The 21,955-nt window shown below is 35.7% G+C and overlaps 1 protein-coding gene across 1 annotated transcript in view; it reads left to right on the top strand.

Moving 5' to 3' along the window:
* LOC149803763 (splicing factor U2AF 50 kDa subunit-like) overlaps positions 1 to 14,873 on the top strand; it is a 55,949-nt gene extending 41,076 nt beyond the window's left edge. The window contains exons 9-12 of the mRNA XM_089953545.1: positions 3,374 to 3,457; positions 11,373 to 11,496; positions 12,352 to 12,455; positions 14,217 to 14,873. Coding sequence (XP_089809671.1) covers positions 3,374 to 3,457; positions 11,373 to 11,496; positions 12,352 to 12,455; positions 14,217 to 14,348 — 444 coding nt within the window. The 3' untranslated portion in view covers positions 14,349 to 14,873. The remainder of the gene's footprint in view (positions 1 to 3,373; positions 3,458 to 11,372; positions 11,497 to 12,351; positions 12,456 to 14,216) is intronic.
* Positions 14,874 to 21,955: the final 7,082 nt, after the last annotated feature.

Below are 21,955 nucleotides of genomic sequence, written 5' to 3' on the forward strand. Positions count from 1 at the left end.
ATGAGTATACATTTTGGTTAGTTTTCTTTGTTGCTTAGGTTTTCATTGCTCCATCACCAGTTCACTTAATGTTTGAAATGTAAATTCATCACTCCTGTTATCTCAGCTCCAATCTGTTCCTGAATTCTGTCCATGGGTTTGGTCACAGGGTTAAGAATTATATTGGACAAGTTTTGGTTGAAGTTTTTTCCATCACTTACATTTTGTAACTCCTTACCCAATTCACTTCACATTATGAATAAAATTTGATATACAATTGTCAGTACCACTTCTGAACCTTGGTCAGGAATTATAATGTAGACATTATATTTATGAACGTTTTTAATTTCAAGGTTTTGTTGCTTCACTTATATGTTCATAACCTAACCCCTCCACTCATTTTTTGTTTGAAATATAACATAATTATAAACTTTGCTTCTTTTGTTACCTCACCTGTTTCTGTGATTCTACCTTGTGGTATGACCATGGTTTCATGAATTGTACTGGGAACACATTTTGAGTACAGGTTGTGTTTGAAGTTATTCTCTTTTCTTTTTAACTAAATCACTTCATACATGGAATAAAACATCACCAGACAAGGACCTCATGAATTTTATTTTGTTGTTGGGTCAAGTGCATGGGGACAGTATAGCGACACATTTAGGTGACAGTTTTGATTGCATCTCTTACTTTCAAAAATTGTATGATCCCACCTTTTCCACATATACTGCTGTTGTCCCCTTGGTTACCTCCCTAGTTGCTGTCATTGAGTCAAGAAGTAAGGCACTTTTGGGTTAGTATTCAAATATTGAAAGAAAAAAAAAATCATTTCACTTTGTCATTTGGGTGATATATATGTATCATTCTTTCCATACCACTTTCCCCCAGGGTTGGACCATGGGTTCAAGCAGTATAAAAACCTTTTGATTTGCCATGATTATTATTATTATTATTATTATTATTGAAATGGAACCTTTTCTAGTTCAGTGAACATAACATCTTATATGGCATATACTATGATCACATTCTCAACTCTCACTTTCACCACTCCTGTTCCAGGGTGATATTATTAGTATTTTTGGTGGTGTCATTGTTGTTGTTGTTATTAATATTCAATGATATTTAATGAATATAACATGATCACATTCTTTCAACTTGTACAGTTTAAAAGTTATGTTACCTTTTCGTTATATTTATGGGTACCCTATTTGGAATATGTAACAAAATCACATGATTTCCATACTTCATATAGCATTCCTGTCCATTGGGTCATTCCTCAGGCTGAGGTCATGGATTTATGGTGCTATGCCCTTTGATATATATTGACTGCTTGTCTTGGTGCATATAATGTCTTTCTTAAAACAGTACTTAGTATCTCGCCACCTTTTAGAAGAAGTTTGTGCCAGTTTAAAAAAAAGTATTCATTTGCCACAAATAAACTGTAAACATATTTTATGATAACAAAATGTGAAAATAGCTTAAAGTTTATATGTAGTTATGTAAGTTATTAAGAATTGTTATGCGGTTTTCAATTTAAGGTGAATTTTGCTTTAGAAAAACTGGATAAACTTGGGTTCTCTTGCAGAACAGATAGGCTTAAAATAACAGACAAGAAAGGCTTATGGGATTGTCTGTGCCTTTACCTTATCATGAGTTTGTTAATACTACTTCTCCTAAATAATCTGGAGGATTGACATGAAAATGATTACACATATACATACTAGTTGGTCCAAAATGCAAATGGTGGTGCTCAGACACCTTGTGCTGATATCACCTCCGATTGTTCCTAATTGGATTGTCATATTAAATGGAATTATAGCATATATCACCCAAAATACTTGTTTTGCTGTGGTCAGTACAGTATGCAGCAACAGTTGTGATTAGTTTGATTATTTAAACTTGCTCCATTCCTTAAGCTCAAGATAGCCAATGCAGCATTGGTCACATGCTGTACAAAGAGTGCCTATTTCTTCAACACCAGTGAGGAAGCATAATACTCAGACATGAACTTTCTATATTTTAAAGCGGAATTCCACTTTTCTCCTGACTTGAATCAGATTTTTCTTGATATAGTCCCTTTTTTTTCTCCTCATCTCCGATCTGGTTTTTTAAAATATGTCTGTCCAGTTCCATTCAGCAACGACCCATGTAAATTATTTGTTCCATATATTAGTTAGCACATGACTCTTGTAAAGGGTATTCTGATTGGTCAATGGATTAAATTCATCCAATGAATCATCATGTATTGGAAACTGATTGCAATGGAAAGAAGAAGCATGCTTGCAAAACATGGCATCCCGAATTGTTGAGAGAGAGCATGACATGAAGTTTACATAAAGGTTTAAAAAAAGGTATGGGAATGGCTGGGGTGAAAAGTTAAGGGAAATTTAGTTGGTCAGTTTATAAGAAAACTGAACACTAGAGGAATGTGACCTCTGAAAGAAAGATCTGAATTATGGTAATTACGGTTGGAAGAGTTTGGAACAACACCAACAAAAGAAGCTGCATACGGAAAAATCAAAGCTCAGAAGGCATCTGGAAAAAGTGAAGTTACAATATAAGAAGACAGATTTCTTGCATGAGAGAACAGATGTAGCCCTCTGTCGGAATGTGCGCACTGCATGTCACTAATACAAGCACCAGCTTGAAAGGAAAAAGGCTCTCATTGAGAAGGAAAAGAAACGATGTTACACTGAGGCAAAAAAAGTCAGGTCAGTGGTGACCAAAAGGAAGGCTAAAGAAATCTTTTCCAAAACCACAAAAGAGCTCAACTGGCATATCAACAGGTTGTGTCCATTGGAGAAAAAGACAAGTGAATGTATGGGATTATTTGTATATAGTTGATATCCTTGTGTCTTTATTTTACAGATTTGTTATGAAAAGAGATAAGTATAATATATTTGCTGCAAAAATTGACAAATTATTGACTTAATTATGATGTGAACACTGACATGCACATGAAATAACTTCAGCATCAATAGTATTTGAGAACAAATTGAACATTTTTTGGTAAGTTTATTAATTTTTCTTATGATTTATTTTGGTTTATTTTATGATAATAAGTTGCACCAGGAGCAATTTTTTATGAGTGTAAAATGCATTTTTGGCTGGGGGCCATTTGCCCCCTGGTCCCCCGGATTGGGGTCGAGACCCCAATGGAGGAGGTGTGGAGAAATGGTCGCTTGGCATGAATTTTCAGTTGTTGCAGGCTCCTGGACAGTCGATTTAATTACCTGTTTAACCCGCTTATATGTAACTTTCTTATAATATGGACCACTTGTGAGGCTCCCATGAACAGCATTATGACGGATAAGCATTCTCAGGCACACACACACATGTACACACCATTTAACTGTTATTTTAAATATACATGTATATATATTTTACTCTACAGGCATGTGCTGGTCTCAATGGAATGCAGCTGGGAGACAAGAAACTTATAGTACAGAGAGCCAGTGTCGGTTCTAAAAGTGGTCAAGTCAGTATACCAAATTTTACAGACTTTTTATTTTTGAATTTTCTTTGCCTGTTAGCTGAAGTCAGGATGATCATGCTTTGATCATAATAGCTTTTGTTACTAAGGTTCCTACATTTATCAAACATGATGATTGAGTCTAAAATCTTGTAAAATCCTGTTTTAGTAACTTGTAATTGGTTCAGCCCCATTTGTTTTAATAGCTGGGTAGATTAAAAGGAGAAATGTTTCCCACCAAGCTTGCCCAGGAAAATACTGGTCATTTTATCAATGAATCCCTAATATATCAGACCTACCAACCCTTATGATTTTGCTGCGTGTCTAACGAAAATGCCCCATAAAATACAGACTTCTGGAATAAAAGGAAAAACTACAGAAATATGATTGTTGCAGTAAAATCCGGATAATTGACAGGTCCTTGTTTGATTTTGATCCAGGTTTCATATTAGCTTAGATGAATTAGTCCAGGAACCAGACAGTAGTACCTCAGATGCTTTAAACTGGAGATCTTTTTTTCATGCAATGTGGCTTCATGATCAAAATATTGATAATAGAATTTATTTATTTTTAAAAATGGCTTCCAGCTACTGATAGATGTTAAAGACGAGAGGAAACAATAAACCTCTTAAAAAGTCTTAATCAGAACAAAAGAATAAAAAAGAATATTCCGATTCTTCTGAATAAAAGCAGGAAGGGACACAGTTATGTTTATTGGACATCAAATGTCAGGTTTGAGAATGTCACATGGCAGGAGATGCATTTGCCATCATCAGGTTCAGTGAAGGAAAAATATCCAAGAATTATGTCAAGTTGAGAGATAGTAACAAGCCATTGAGCTGGATAGGGTTTGGAACTAGAGTATGTGCAGCTGTACTAGAGGTAAATAAGGTCAGTTTGTACTTTACAAACTACTCAGATGAACATAATGTTTACTGTCAATACAAAAACAATTTGGAGTACCTAACTTTTTAAATATGTGTTTTCCAACTTGACAATAGCAGTATTTGATATTTTGTTACACCTTACTGAAAACTAGTAAAACTTGCAGAAAAAAATCAACTGCCTTACTTAGATAATCTTGTTAGGGTTGGCAGGTCTGATATATTTGCACAAGTATATTGAATACAGTAACCAATCAGATCAACATTAGAAAAATAAACTCCATTTAGTCTTGAAACCAGTATTCAGTACTTCGGTACACCATTGCAGTTTGGCAGAAAAATTGAGAAAATATGTAAGCGGGCATCACAAGAACTGCTTCTTCAGCTCACCTTAGAAGAGGCAGAATGATACTCAAAGGCAACTATTTCATCCCCGGATCTATACATACTTGTTTGGGATTTTCTGTACTGGTGTGCCCAGATAAATGTAACTTCCCAGATCAGATGTATTTGGGCAGGCTCAGTGTCCTGGCTGATTCATTGTCGGGAATGGGTCAGTCCATTTACACAGAATCGTGCATCCATACAATGATAGTTTAAATGGATTTGTGCACCTTGGGACACCTAAGGATAGATCTGTTTGTGCTTGGGATCACAATATGCTCGCTGTAATCTCAAAAGTCGCAGATCCAGAAATGTGGGCTTTGAATGCACTTGCGATCAATGGGAAGAGTTTTTTTGGCCATGGCTGCCTACCAATGTTCATGGTACCAAAAGTAATTCAAAAGTGAGGAGTTAGCGCAGAATGATTCTGATAGCCCCTCTCAGGTGGAACAAGTGCTGAGTGAATGATCAAGTCAGTCTAACAATAGGCATTCCCAGGAAAATACCCCCAAGATCCACCCAAACAGCCAAATTTGCAGGTGTTTCATCCATGCCGAGACAGGCTACTCCTTCATGCCTGGCTCTTTTCAGGAGAGTCTTGCAAACAATAATTTCAGCCTTCTGTCACACTGGAATGCCCTCCACATTGAAAGTGTTTGAGGTGAAGTGGCTGGTTTTCAGGCCCTGGTGCAACATCAACAGCATTGTCCCATTGAGTGACTCAATCCCTGGATTGGCTGACTTTTTATTTTTCTTTCTCATCAGGGAGAGAAAGTTAGCACCTATTACAATCAAAGGTTACAGCTCCAAACACATTTAGGCATCATGGTGGAGCAGATATAGGTGACAATAAGGATTGTTCAAACCTGTTAGCCAATTTTGAATTTAAAAGACCAAAATCTATCACTCTATTTCCCAAGTCGCTTAGTTCAGATCAATTCAGGCCCTTAGACAACACCTCCTTGAATCTGCTCCCATACAAGACAAGTTTCTTGATAGCTCCAGTGAGTTGCACACCTTTTTAATGGACCCTGAACCAGTTCTAATTACACCTCTCCCTTGATAACTCCCACACATTGGGGTCCAAAAACACAGACTGCACTATATGCGAGGATACGAGTTACTAGGACCTAAACAAAATCTGCTAGACATCCAGAGAACTGGTGGTTGGTGGGGGGGGACTGGGCTGTTTAATGACTGAATCCTCGTTTTATAATCAAATCAAGAATAATTGTCAGTAAAGCGCTCTTTCTGATGAAGTTGTTCGTTATTTTCTATAAATTACATTTATTTTCAAAATGTCCAACATCTGATAGATCAATAACATGATTCCAACTGGTTTCAACAACGAACACAGTACGCAAAAACATTCATGTATTACATCAATTGTTTTTTGTTTTGTTGATTAGTCTGGTTTCCAGAGTGATGTGTAACAGTATTTTGTGAAACAAGGAGTCTGGGAATCAGGGAACCAGACTAACTGTTGATACTCTACCAAACAAGATTCCTTTTTATCAAAAACATGCAACATTTATTTCCCGAGACAATCATATACATCAAAACTCAAATTTTGTATTGCTTATTTTGTAAAATATTGATTGATTTGATTTTATTGCAAATAATAGTGAAACTAATTATCATCCTTGAGGATATCTCTACATGCAAATTCAGAAATTCTCTGAAACTCCTTTTCCCCACAGTGGTCTGTATCTGTGAAACAAAGCTCATTATTTTACGAATACACATTTGGCTTGTTTGCCTTGCTATCTTTAATTACAATTATGATTGAGTAGGGTAATTTTAGGTAGTTTTATTAGAGTAGGGTAATTTTAGGTAGTTTTATTAGAATACATACACAATAACATTTATAACAGTGAATGATTGATCAACTGAAATGAGTTACCCGACATAAACGAGGGCTGCTGGTTTAAGCATGTAGAACTTGTATGCCTTTTAACCTTTTTATTCCGCCTCCTTTATTTGATTCAAAAGACATAATTAACGTGATAATAGAAAAGGAGGCCCACTTTTTATTTTGTGCAATAATACAACAAATGCTTCCACGCATCTGATATCAAAACACGGTGGCCACTTAGGTTCTCAGAGAAATGGTCGTGGACATAGCTGTTAATGTAGATTGACACACTTTACATTTAATTACAAGAGGACACATTGCATGTATGATAACACTTAAAAGGAACTAAAAGAAAGAACTAGAACTTAAATTTCAATTGATAAAAAAATTATTGGTATTTATTTATTAAAGTATTGCCTCCACTGGGCATAAGCGACATTTTCATTGATCAAAATTTGCTTGAATATCATTAATTGCGGTATACTAAGAATGTAGTGTAGAAAGAAAATGTAACAAATTATATGACTTCTTATTAAAAATTGATATTTCATAATGTTGAATAAAGTTTCCAGGTCCTATCTACCGTTTTTGACGATAAAACAAGTGATATATCAAAGTTTCTACAGTAAAACCTGTCATGAGCGACCTCTGCTATGAGCGACCACCTGTCATTTCCGGCCACAATCATAATGCACGGATTGATTTTACTATATAAACGCTCTGTTATGAACGACCACCTGCTGAACGCGACCAGCGACCGCGATTTCTTGGCAAAATATGCATTTTGACACTGCTATGAATGACCGCATCGCCAAAAAATCAAAACAGATTGACACCACTGACCTTAACTTAATCCTTTGTAAACACTAGAGCTCGCGATAAATGTAGTATGCAAACAAACTGCACATTAAATAACACTATAGTTGAACAACCATATATCGGGATAAACACCTCTAACCATCATTTAATCCTTTGTAACAAAGACTGCATAAATAGCAAAGATTGCTCTGTTAAAGTATTTAAAAATAATTTGTTTTGCTACAGTACCAGTTTTGTGAAATTTACAACTCCAGCGTACGGTGTCATTTGTAAACCGCAGTAAACCAGACTAATGTACATGTCATTAACCGCCATTGTAGTGCTGAAGTCATGTGAATAGCCAGTAAGAGTAACATCAAAGGGAGTAATGATGGATATACGCAGTCAATTTAGAGGTTCGTATTTTTTGTTTATCTTTATGAAAACTCACAAAACGCCGGTAGTCCTTATGTCCAAGTGAGAAATCGTTTGAAAGGGCTTCAGTGTTGGTTTGAGTACGTCGTTTGCTTTCCAGTTAATCCATAATGCCTGGAGGGTGAATGAGCTTATTGTCTTTAATACTAGTAAGTGAGAAACATTTCCGGATTTTTTTAAAATTATTTTTTATTTCTTTTGTTAGTGTTTCACCGAGCCACAATCTGTTTACGTGGGTGCAGGTAGTCGGAACATTTGTTTATCGAGCTATAACGCTGTTGATTTAAACTTCGCCTCAGAATAAATGTATTGTTTCTTGATGAGTTAATTATGTCTTTTGGTTTCATTCATTGGTACATAATATATATTTATTTCACAATTCCCCAAAACCTGATCAAAACCAATAGTCTTTATAACGTCAACACTAATAACAACGGCAGAATCTCCGCTGAAAAAAAGAAAAATTTTAACACTGGAAGAAAGGATTTTTTAATGTCATTGAAAGAAATGAAAAAGGCGAGACCACTCGCAAAATAGCAGTCAGCTTAAGCGTCGGTAAAACGCAAGTTCAAAATGTAATCAAAGACAAGAAGTCCATTAGAAACGAATGGCAGAAAGATGCACAAGCACAGAGGAAATATGCCACGGCACGACGGACAGTTTACGGAGATCTGAACGAGCGAGTATGGGAGTGGTTTTGTGTTGCAAGGAGTAAAAACATACCAGTAAGTGGAAAGTTGATTCAGGAAAAGGCAATAATTGAGATACATGTTCAGACCAAGTAGCTGAGTAAAACATGTCAACATAGAAGTATAATGGATTTCTTTTAAAAAAACAAGTGAATAAGTGTATAAAAAAAGATATATACATCATATCTAACTGTTCATTTTTTGTACATATTAATGTGATGTTGAAATACAAATTTTATTCTCGTTGTTTGATAGATGTATATCTTTATTATATAAAGATATTTTGAGAGGAATGCATGCAATATTTAACAAGATTCATGAATAAAAGATATGATACATGTACAGTGAGTATGGGTATTATTTATTTTTCAACAATGCTAACTATTGACCCTGAAAACCAGTCCATTTTCACACACCTCTTATGAGAGACCACCTGTCTTGAGAGACCGCTTTTGGTTGGCAGAAGTGGCGGTCTCTCATAACAGGTTTTACTGTATTACCAATTTTGATCGTGATTTTCTTCAAGTTCAACAAATAGGGATCAATTTTTTGGTATTTAGTGGTTTAAAAAATTAAATCTGTGCCTGACCCCATGCTTAAAGCAGGTTCGTGAGTTATCAGGGCATGAGTTATTGAGGGAGTGGTGTACATGGCTTGGTGTTCCTGATAATGGAACCAGGCTTCGTAGCAAAAAGAACAGGCAGCTGTCAATGGGAAATCAAAGAATCATATGTTTGATCTCCTCATTCATTAAAGTAGCCAGTGATGCAAGACTTGATCTGAATTCTATAACACTATACACATGGAAAAATTAGACAGTTTGGGGGGTGGGGAGAGCAAGATGGGGAAAGAAGAAATAACTGCCAGACCATAAGCATCTTGGCCAAAATGGGTAATATTCGCAGCATACTAAGTCATCTCAAGAAATCAGCTATGCCACATGAAAATTTCAGCTTATGAATATGACATATCTCTGCAAGTCTGATCTCAAGATTATCTGCATGATCCAGCTTCACATGGACGAGAACTGAATCTGGTAGGTCTGGTGGCAGCAGCCCAGACTTTCCCCAGACTGGTCTAAAGTCAGCACAGTCTTATTGCAGATGTAGAATCATACATTCACTGGATTAGCCCGATGATTTACTTGGTAAGAAACAAAGCTAATGCTTCCCTCCGTCAGTTAACACGAGTTTCTGGCTTACAACTTAGGTGACCATCAGTGGTGCTACTTTCTTATTACAAGTGTGGTTTAACAATATACAGGGAAGAATACTTCTTCCCATCATAGTTACCATGGGGTAGGTAGAATACTCAGCATTGCATCCTATTAACTATTTACCTAATATTAATGTTATTTGGGGAAAGTATTTGAAGGAGAAGGCAGATTGTTTTGTAAATTATGTTTCTCCAAGAATACTTTCCAGATTACATTACTAATAAGCCCTCCCATACCTCCCTGCTAATGTAAGCATGCTCAATGAAGTACTGCTGAAGCAAATCTGGTAAACAATTGTAGCCACCTAGATGTGGTAAAGGATTGTAAGGGAAATAGAAAGAGTTTCTTCCCTTGTTCTGTACGGAATATAGATGGGAAAGAAGAATTTTCTTGTCTTTCTTTGATTGCTGGATTCAAGAGGTAATGGAACGTCTTCCTAACATTAATGTGATTGGGTAAGTATTCTTGGAGAAACATACTATGCTAAAAAATTTGCTTTTGATCACTATTGTCCCCTCTCACTTCCCTTGTTCACCAAATGACATGACTCAGACAAGTTCGAACCTTTGGCTAGAAACTCGCCAAAGCTGCTGTCTTAAAATACTTTTTTGATAGCCCCAGCTTGCAGGGTGAGTGAATTGCATGCCATTTCATTCTATCTGGACTATCACCAGTTCCAATTGGACAGTTTGTTGTCCTAATGACATAAATGGGCTTCGTAGCAAAGAACAGATTGCCATCAGTGGTCATTGTAAAGGTGGTCATTCACTTGCTTACTTCAATTAATGCATTGAGATTGGCAAATGTACAGGATCCAGTCCTTTGAAAACAGTCATATGTTCTTCCAGTAATGGTGGGGTAACATGACACAATACCTTAGGCTTTGGTGTCTTGGCTTAGTTACATTCACCCTGATTCAGTTCTTTGTTTATACAACTGCTTATGAGACTCTTTGCATATTGACTGCTCCGGTGGCCTATTGGTTAGAGCATCCGCCTCGGATGCAGGATGTCTTGGTTCGATATCCGGCCAAGTCATACCAAAGACTTACAAAAATGGTACTAACAGCTGTCTCGCTATGTTCTCAGAGTTAAGAGGTTGTGTTAGAACTGGTCAGCTTGGTGTCAGGATAATGTGACTGAGTGGGACATCATGCTACAAGTCTGCGGCATGATGGCCCAGTGCTAGACATCACTATAAACTGTTACACTGCTGACATTGTAGCGATATGACTGAAAAATTGTTAAAGCTACGTTAAAAATCCAAATCACACACACTTTTTTGCATATCTATATGCCTCCTTTCCTAGAGTCTTCATTATTGATTTTGTTTTTATGTTGTAAATGGTATGGGCAATTTAATTATCAGACTAGGGCATGCTTTTTGCTCATTGTTATACCACTTGTTTTGCAAAATTGCAGACGCCATCTACATTGGAGTATATTCTTAAATCAGTTGATACACTGTCTCAGTGTATTGTGATAATTCATACAGATAAATGGATACAGATTTTAAGTCAAAAGTCTGGTCTGGTTAAATTAGTTTATTATTGTTTGAAAAATCCTAAAATCCTTGTTACCCAGAGTAAAATTTTTATAGTAACTTAAACTTCTTTTTTGAATAATCTTTCATATTCTTATCATATTTGTGTCCTTTACAGCTGTCAGTCCAACTACAGATCCCAGGGCTGAATCTGAACCAGGGTACAGATCCTCCCACTGAGGTGCTAAGTCTGATGAACATGGTCAGTCCAGATGAACTGGAGGATGAGGAGGAATATGAAGGTACAGCAATATACAAATCAGCATATTCTAATAGACATTAAAATGCAGCATTTAAACATTGTTATCTTTCCCATTCTTAACCGCTCCAGTGGCCTACTTGTTAGAGCGTCCGCCTCAGATGCAGGAGGTCGTGCGTTCGATCCCTGGCCGAGTCATACCTAAGACTTACAGAAATAGTACTAACAGCTGCCTCGCTTGGCGCTCAGCATTAAGAGGTTAGTGCTAAGACTGGTTGGCCTGGTGTCAGGACATCACATCACATTAAAATGAAGCATTTAAACATTGTTATCTTTCCCATTATTTTAAATTACATTGAACAACTTAACTGTTTTAATTTCAAGACATCACTTAAAGTTATGTCTAACTTTTCTGAAGATACTTGCTTGTTTTACTACAGCCAAACTGTGTACGCTAAATGAATATGGGTCTATTTCAGTTCATAGTTAATACATGTTTTTGTTCTGTTTATGCTAAAAGAAATATCTTGGATGTAGCCATATTGGCCTGGTTCCTTGGGTGTGAAGTTGCTACTTTAACAATAAGTTTTAGCTGAACGAGAAGAGTTTCCGCTCTTTCATTTTGATGAGCCCCTTGACACTAAATATGTTCAACCTTGAGTATTGGTAAGGCTTTTTAGTTGTGCAGGAAAATTATGTATTATTGTTCTCCTTTTCTTGTTCAGTATCTATAAATGCAAGTCAGTGCATAAAATTGTGCTTTTTCACAACTGCTTCAGTTCAGGCTAACCTTTAATTTGGTTTTCATTACTAAAGCAGTGTTTTTCATATGAGCCAGTTTGATTTAATTTTTTAAACATTTTATACTTATGTTGCATCGGAACTCATCTTTTGACAGATATCCTTGAGGATGTGAAAGAGGAATGCTCTAAATATGGTATTGTCCGAAGTTTGGAGATTCCACGACCCATACCAGGAGTTGAGGTGCCTGGTGTAGGAAAGGTAAGATCATCAATCTCTGTAACATGTATAGGTTGACTTCCCCTTAATCAGCTAATATCAGAGATGCTCCCAGGGTGCATGATCGCTTGATTCTTGCAAATGTTTTATGAATTCACACACTTGGAAAGCAGTGTTGTGCATGAACTCCTGCAGATTAGTTTCAAGTCATGCATATGAAAATGTAATCTGTGCAGTATACAATTTTATTCATTGATTCACCCTTAAAGTGCTTGTTGCTACATAAGCCTCTAGAAATATTGTAGTACTTGTTGCAATATGTATATTTTCATTTTAGTTTCCACATCTGGTTTCTTCAGCTTTACATGAATGGTTGTTAAACTAAATTTGATTGGCACATTGGGCCTCGTAACAAGCGTTGTGTTATAGTTTGAGCCTTGTATCAAGGAAGTGTTACAAATACGCATTTATAATAGGTACTATCAAGAAGACCAAAATGGCTGATTCCCAGCATGATTCTCCTTTAGATGACGATCTTGTTCAGCAAGTACTGACTGGTGATAGTGATGATGGCAATTTATTTTTAAAGTTTGAAAATATATTAGATTACAGGGGCTGGGAAAGCGTTAATGGAGACAACAGTGAGTGATTTTGAACTCCAAAATGGTATTAAATACAAGACCAGTGTACATGCCGGATGGACAGAAACAGACTGCATGCTTCTCAACCTCTCATTTCAGCAGTATTTCAAAATTAAATGTAGAAACAGGAGACAAACAAAGCTGAATTAAAATACAATTTAAAAGTAGGGTGCAATTTTCATTTTTTTTTTTCTCGTTGCAATTTAGCCCTGGGGGGTCATGTGCTACAAAACCATATAGCCCTAGCATAAATGTTATGATAAATCTAATAAATCAAAATCTAAAAATGAAATTTAGAAGTAAAGATATTTATTTGATCAAAATACCTCTGTTTTAACAAGTAGACTATGGCATTAATGGACTTTAAATCCTTATACAGTATTTTGGAACAGTAAATCTGTCATGGTAGTCAGTAGAGTGCTAATTCAAGAAAGTTAAACTTTTGCAGAGCTTATGTTAGTGAAAAATCTTATTTTAGAGCAGATTTATCTAAAAAGAAAATGCATGTGAGCTGTGGATAATTGTAAATAACAACCATAAAGAACAGTTTTCAAAACATGTTCCAGCTTGCTAAGCTAGCTACATAGATGCCATATCAGATATCAGACATGGATAAGGAACAGATTAAGATCAGAAACAACCAAACGATTAATGCCTATGCAACTAGAGGCAACATCTTTTAAAGATTTAGATTTCAATAAGGGTCTTACAGTGGAGCAGGACTGACTGTGACTGAATTTGTTGATATTCTTTTTTTGAGGTTGCAGAACTATTTAGTTCTGATACAGTTGTTGTATGGATCACATGGGTGCTTGCAACTTCAGGGTCAGTAGCCATGATGAAGAGTTTTGCCCTGCACCTAAGATATCTAATGGGCATGTTAACTCTGACATTTCATAAAATATTTGCATTTCTAACTTAGGTATGCTGGAGTTTCTCATGAATAATATAGATGGTTTAAGTACTCAGCTGTTTAAGAGAATATAAGGACAGAAGAAATGTACTTGGATTTCTGGAAATTCTTTTAGGCCATTGTTGCTTAAGTCATTTGGAGTGATTCTTGTTAATTTTTGTACTGTCTGATGAAGAGTTGTGTTAAGTATCTAGATTAATTATTGTCCTGCATGAATGCATCATAAATCGTTTTCTTTTTTCGTTTCAGATTTTTGTTGAGTTCAATTCAGTAATTGACTGTCAAAAGGCACAACAAGCTTTAGCTGGCAGGAAGTTTTCAAATCGTGTTGTTGTAACACAGTATTATGATCCAGACAGATACCATCGCCGTGAATTTTAAACTCAGATCAGTCATGTTTTATAAAGAATTCTCATAGTTTCCAATTTATTAAGACTAGGAGGAAAACAGCTTTCAGTTGTCTTTTGTCATGAAATGCTTCACTAAATGGAAAATTCTTATTATGTACTTCGGTCTCAACATAAGTATCCATTGATGATAAGTATGGTTTGAAGCTGATAAAGGTTATCTAGGAGTTACATACCTTTGAATATTTTATTGGTTACCTTGGCATATTTCACATGATAAAAGATTTTTAAGCAAATGCTTCATCAAGTGCAACATTGAACCCTTCACATCATTGTCTTTCCTGTAAAATAATATGTAAAGATAATATCTTTTCTTAGAAAAACATCCAAAGTTTTGATTTTCCCTAAACTGAAATTTTTGTAATGAAAATTAATTTGTTTCATGTTATTGAAGATCAGTATAAGTTATATAACAGTTTTATTGTCATTTTATGCTAAGTGTGTTTCATCTACAAACAGTCATGCATACATTTTTTACTCCAATAAACTTTGGAATTAAGTTTTGAATTAGTGCTGTTTTTCTGGCCTTAAGACCAAGTGAGTTTATGGTTTGGCCCTGCATCTGTCATGCATTGTACTGCCATCAATATTTGCTATTGTGACCTTCTCAAAAACCTACCAAAACAGTTCTTGTTTAATAAATTCATCATGAAGGGCATTCAGGTTTTCAGAAATAATACCAGTAATTTCCACCATTACCAAAAATGGTAAAAACCATTTAAACAGCTTCTCAGTAACTGCTGGACTAAATTGACCCAAATCATCCTGACAGGAAGAGTTTTCAAATTTATGCAAAAGATGCTTTGAATTTGACCATTATTACTAAAATTAGAAAAGCCATCAAATATAGCTACGATTTCTACAAAAAGAGAAGCCTTGAAATTAATTTTTCTCCAAAATGCTGAATAGAATATGACTGGGTGTGTGAGATGATCTGCCACTGATACTAGAAATAGAAAAAGCTTTAAACAACATGTTCTTCCAGATAACTGAAAAGAATATAATTAAATTTGTTTGAAAGCATCCTGGCATGAAACCTTTCAAATTTATACAAAATATATCAATTCACCATGAAATAAGGCTTCTCTCAGGCATTGAGATTTATACAAATAATGCTGATTTGCCCTCAAATGTAGCCACCATTACTGGAAATAAATAAACATTTAAATGACAAGATATCCTGGCTTTGAGGGCTTTCGGTTTTTATGCCAATGATGCCAGTCCTCTCGTTCACTGAAATCTATAGTGACTTATTTCTGATATTTGTATCAAACTTATTAAAATAGTCTTATGTCACCAAGATCTTAGCATATTAATGAGATGATCTTGCATATGATTGTCTGAGCTTCTTATTACTTCAAAATCAGTATTTCTGACCCTGTTTTAAAAGAACCTTTAAATAGTCTAATATTGTCAAGGTGTTAGCCGATTTTTAGCTGTACCAGTCATAGGCCAGAAGAACTTGCAGATTGTCCATTGTCCATCTATTGGTACAAGTTAGCTACTTCTGCTAAAGTACTTGGAATATTGCCATGAAGCTATCCACACACATTCAGTGCATGGTTAAGTTGGTCCTAAATAATAGGGGCCACAGATAGCCCAGCTGTCTCATGTGCTCACCATTACAGATCTCTCACACATCTCAGCTCTGTATCAGCTTGATATATGTGAGAGCTTGACGGTAAGTGTCTGTACATCAATGGTTCTTCCGAGTTTCTTCCTCCATCCAATATATTGGTTGGCATGTATCACTATCATGTACTGAAAAATTAAATTATAACCAATAAAACTGAACCTAAATACTAATGGTGCTGCTCTGACAGGCAGTACGAGTGTTAGAGTGGTCATTTTGAAGATCTTATTGCTACTCCTCATGAACAGATATATTGATGTGGAGTTTTCACTCGAGATTTCTTATGATGTCTGGTTGGTCCTAAAGGAATGTGGTGCCAGTCTGACTTCCAATATGGCAGCCATCTTGGAAATCTTGCTGTCACTACTCTGATTGACATGGTATTTTCACCAGAATTCAGTTGATATGTCTGGTTGGTCCCAAATGAAAATTGTGTTGATCTGATATCCCATATGTCCTTCACAGCTACAATCTTGAAAATTTTGTTATCGTTACTCTTCCTGATTGGAAAGTCAGATTAGCATAGTGTTTGCATCATAAAATATTTTAGACGTCTAGTTGGTTATGTGGCACTAATTTGATGTCCAATATAGTCAGCACACCAGGCATCTTGAAAATCTTTTTATTGTTTATCCTTCTAAACTGAAACATTGACATAGGGTTTTTACCAAAAGACCAATGATGATGTTAGACCTGCCAACCCTTAAAATTTTGTCTTATTGAAATTACCCTTAAAATGCAGACTTATATAATAAAAGCACAAATTACTGAAATAAGATTGCAGTCAAATCTGGATACTGGCGTGTCTGTATTTGAATCTGATTCAGGTTTCGTATTAGAGTCAGTGGAGTTGTTCAGGGAGCCAGACTAACATTAAAGGAATAGCTCAGACACTATAAACTATGCGTATTTTGTGACACGAAACATTGGCATTTTCAGACTTGCTTATTTAGAATTTACTAAAAATGGCATCCAACAAGTGACACATTTTCAGGATGAAAGGGGCAATGAGCCTTCTAAATTGTTTATTAGTACAAAAGAAAAACAAATAGAATATTCAGATTCTTCTGGGGGAAAAAGGCAAGAAGGGCAACAATTATTGGACATTGTGTGTTCATTTGAGTATTTCTTGTGGCAAGAAAGATGATTGCCATTGCCATGTGTAATTTAATTTTTCTGAGGGTTACTTCAAGCTGAGAGATAGCAAGAAGCCATTGAGTTCCATAGGGTTTGGAACTGCAGTTGAAGAACTGTACTGGCAGTAATTAAAGTCTGTATACTTTGCGACTTTTTAGTTGAACCCAATGTTTACCGTCACTGCATCAGTCTTGAATCACACTTCTGGACTTTTAAATGCATATTTTCCTTATAAACAATAGCAAGACATATATTTTGTTCCACTTTACTGAAAACTTGTTAGGATTGGCAGGTCTGTGATGTTCATTAAGTCCTAAATGAAAATTGTGCATCTCAAGCATCCAATATGGCCAACACAGGATATTTTATGGGATGTTGATCAGACTGGGTAAGTAGGTATTTTATCAAGATGCTGAATGATTATGAACAAGTTCTGTGAATACTAATGAAGTAATTTTGTGCCTGATTGGATGAACTTGTTGCCACATTGGAGACTGAATTCCAGTTGGATTTTGTTCCACCTTCAGCTTATATTATCATTGTAGTAGACATATTCTACAAGAAATGAGATCAGTGCACATGAATTTGATATCTTGCATCTGATTGGCTGGGGTTGTTACCTGTCTAGATCCAGAGACTATATTTCTCATCTGATTTCTAGAAACTTAGTACACCTATTAATGTTATCAAGATCTTTAGATGACTTGGATTATGAGTAAGGGACTTTTCCTATTAATGATGACCTTATCTTTAAAATGATTTGTATCCAAATATAGTAAAATGGGCCAAATCAACATGATATAAAGAGTGGATTTGGATTCTTTTTTAAATAAATGTAGCTTTAACAATTATTAAGTCATATCACTATTAAGTCTGCAGTGTGGCAGTTTATAGTGATGTCTTGCACTGGGGCATCGTGTCACAGACATATAAGTCATTGGTATGACTTACCCGTGGTTCAAACCAGCGACCTCCCGCATCTGAGGTTGACACTCTAACCATTTAGGCCGCTGGAGCAGATATAAAAAGAGGGAGATAGTTAAAATCAGTTGTGTTCCTACAATACTACTTAAGCCAACTTAGTGAAATGGTCAGTTGTTAAAGCCATAAGGCTGCCATTATGTGGAAAATGTCATATATGCCAAATGAATTATGAAAGAAATTTGTCCTAATCATTGTTGGGGTTTCATTAAAATAAGATAATATCAACATTACATAACATTATCATATATGCCAATCATTACTCTTCTGGCATAATCATTAATCTTTTTTCACCAAAATTACATCTTATGCTTGCCAGTATATGGATTACACTTTTCCAGTAATTAAAAAAATAAATATGGAAAGCAATGAAAACTTGTGTTTGTCATTTATAATATCATCTCCGTTAATTCCACTCATCATAGACCGCTCCAGTGGCCTAGTGCATAAAGCGTCTGCCTGTGATGTGGGAGGTCATGGGTTCGATCCCCGGCCAAGTTATACCAAAGACTTGTAAAAATGGTACTAACAGCTGCCTCGCTTGGTGCTCAGCATTATGAGGTTAGTGTTAGGACTGGTCGGCCTAGTGTCAGGATAATGTGACTGGGTGGGACATCATGCTACATGTCTGCAGCATGATGTCCCACTGCTAGACATCACTACAAACTGCCACACTGCAGACATCGTAGTGATATGACTGAAAAATTGTTAAAGCTACATTTAAAAAAAATTTAAATCACACCCTCTCATAAAAAGAATTGTGAATATTATGAACAGAAAGACTGCCATGTAAGAATAGCATAAGAGTTAATTTGTTAATCTTAGATCTACATATACTTTCCTAATTTTCTATTTATAGCATCTATATGACCCATTTCCAAGAAAACAGATGGGTTTCTTTAATTTGAATCTTTTCCTGATAGATTCATTGTTTTTATAGTGAAGTTAGTTAGACGACCAGTCTGTACTTTTAAAGAAAATGGCACTGGATGTTAAGCAAAATGGGCATTTATGGTTCGACTTGTGGATAAAAATTCTTTGCTCAGATTGTTCTTTTTAAACTTAAAACATGTCGGATCAGAAAAAGGATAAATCAACCCTGCTTTTAAAATTTGTTATAAGGAATATTTGAGTGATACAAAACAGCACTCGGTGCACTTTGTTATGAACATTGCAGAATTGTGGAATTACAATCATTCGGCAATAGTTAGACATGTAGACTAGTTAAAGTGAGTGTTGAATACAAATAATTTTTCAGTATGTTGTTTGTATTCTGTTTCTAATCCACATGGATTTTGCCAATTTTTCCAAGCATTTTGATCTGCAGATCCAGTTTAGTAGCAAAAATAAATGTACATTTTTTTGTACAGTGTACTGTAATTATGGCATATTATATATTAGCTATGATGTTATAGCCTCATCAAAGTAGGGGTACAGATATTAGTATTAGTAATATATAGATTACACTTTTCCCCTCTCTGGGTTGGTACGTATGTTAATGAGTGATGTAGTTGATCTTTATGTGTTACGCTATTCTCATTTTATGTTTGATATGATGCAGTACTGTGCCTAACAAAAAATGTGTGAGTTCGCATACTACTGTTGGATCAACCAGGGTTGGCTGCTATGGTATATTTACACCAAATGCCTCATCACTGAATAACCTACATGTTTTGATGTGCCATAAAACACCAAACTAAATCAAAAATGCCTACCATTGCCTTGAAGGCCCTTCACAATCAATTACTAAATATAAAGAAGCCTTCAAATTACTTGTCCAGAATTGCAGAGCAGAATTTGATCATATTTGATAAAAAGCAACCTGGCATGAAGACTTTTCAGATTTTTACAAATGATGCCAATCTGCAATCATAAATGCACACAGTAAATACAACAAGAACTCTGAGCAACTTCTCCAAAACGGTCTGATAGAATTTTGCCAAAAATGACAACAGTATGGCTTGAAGACCTTTCAGCTATATACAAGTGATGCCAACCCACCTTCAAATATGGCCATCATTACTGAAAATAGGAAAACCATTGAACAGCTTCTAGAAAAAACAACTGATTTTACGTAATTAGACGGAAAGGATATTGGCATGATAAGTTTTTACATTTATACAGTCTGCCATAAAATTTGACTGCTGTTACTAAAAATTGAAAAACCACTGTAATGTTTGCAAAATTTAGATATATGAGATGATGCTAATTTGCCATTAAATATGATTGCCATTACGAGGAATAAAAATATGTTAACAGTTTTGTATATCAAGAAATGTTAAACAGAATTTGACCAACTTTGACAAAAGCCATCCATGATATAAAAGTCTTTCAATAAGTGACCAGTGAAGCTGATCTGCCATTAAATATGGATGAAGACAGAAACTTTAGAAAAACATATGCAGTCAACAGCAGGAAACAAATGAATGAATTTTGACCAAATTTACCAGAGAACATCAAGAAATGGAGGGCCTTCACATTTATACAAATTATGTCAATCAGCTATCAAATGTTGATGTTACTGATAACAAAAGAAAAAAACCCACATGAAACATCTTAGAACCACTAAAACATTTACGAATTTGACAGAAAGCATCCTGGCATAGAGGACTCCAGTTTATATAAGTGATGCTGATCTGCAATCAGTTGTGTAGAAAGGGTTATACTAGAACCCAATGAAAATTCCATTAGCCATTGACATGTAAAAAGTATCACTATGGAGAACTTTTGGAAATTTAATATTGGGATCCCTTGGAACTTTAACATTTTGGGACACTATAGGTAAATAGGAATTGAACATGAGCAGTTTATGGGACCCTTTGAAAACTGGACATGAGCAGTTTAGGGGGCCCTTATGAAATTTAACATTGTAGGATAATATGGGGCTCTATGGGATGGCATGTAGACCTATGGGAACTCCACGTTAAAATGGATTGAGGTTTTATGGCACCTCGATGGTTTATAGACACTGGTGCTTATGGAACCTTAACATTATACATGGATCACTCTGGTGGTCTAAGTGGTTAAAGTGTCTGCCTCAGATGCCGGATGATGCTGGTTTGAACCAATACCGAGTCATACCAAAGACTTCTGAAAATGGTAGTAACAGTTGCCTCACTTGGCACTCAGCATTAAGAGATTAGTGTAAGGACTGGTCAATCTGGTGTTAGGATTATGTGACTTGGGTGGGACATGATGCTACATGTCTGCATCATGATGCCCCAGTGCTAGATATCACTATAAGCTACCACACTGCAGACATTGTAGCGAGATGACTAAAAGTTAAAAAACAGCAAAAAAATCATTACACACAACACTATAGATCTTATGGGATTTAGCATGATGGAACATATAGCTACATTTATCATCACCAAACTCATTTTGACAGTTACCAGTATCAAAGGATTTGACAGATACTCCATTTGCAAACAGTACATCTACTTTTAACAGCAGATTCTATCAGAATTCATGGGCATCCACTGGACTTTTTTTTAGATGGGCATCTAAAATCAAAGAGACCAGGCTAATACAGCACAATGAATTTTTTCAAATAAGGGGGAGGGGTAATTGCTCATCTTACCCATTTCTCACCACTACAGATGCCCATGAGTGAAATTTGTGTGCAGAAACCAAATTGTGTTCTTTCAGCAGCAGTCTTCTTTTCACCAAGTCTAAGCCACCTACAGAGTTTGATCCCAGGTTTGTGCTGTAGAACTAATGTTATTGTAAAATAAAAAAATTTCTCTTTCATTCACAGCGACCTTGACCTTTGACTTTTCAAACCTGTAGTCAACAGGGTCCTTCCTTGTCCCTTGTGCATGCTATCCACA

Source organism: Sinohyriopsis cumingii, chromosome 3 (genome assembly GCF_028554795.1).
Source record: "Sinohyriopsis cumingii isolate HCF-2022 chromosome 3, ASM2855479v2, whole genome shotgun sequence".
In the NCBI taxonomy this organism is placed as follows: domain Eukaryota; kingdom Metazoa; phylum Mollusca; class Bivalvia; order Unionida; family Unionidae; genus Sinohyriopsis; species Sinohyriopsis cumingii.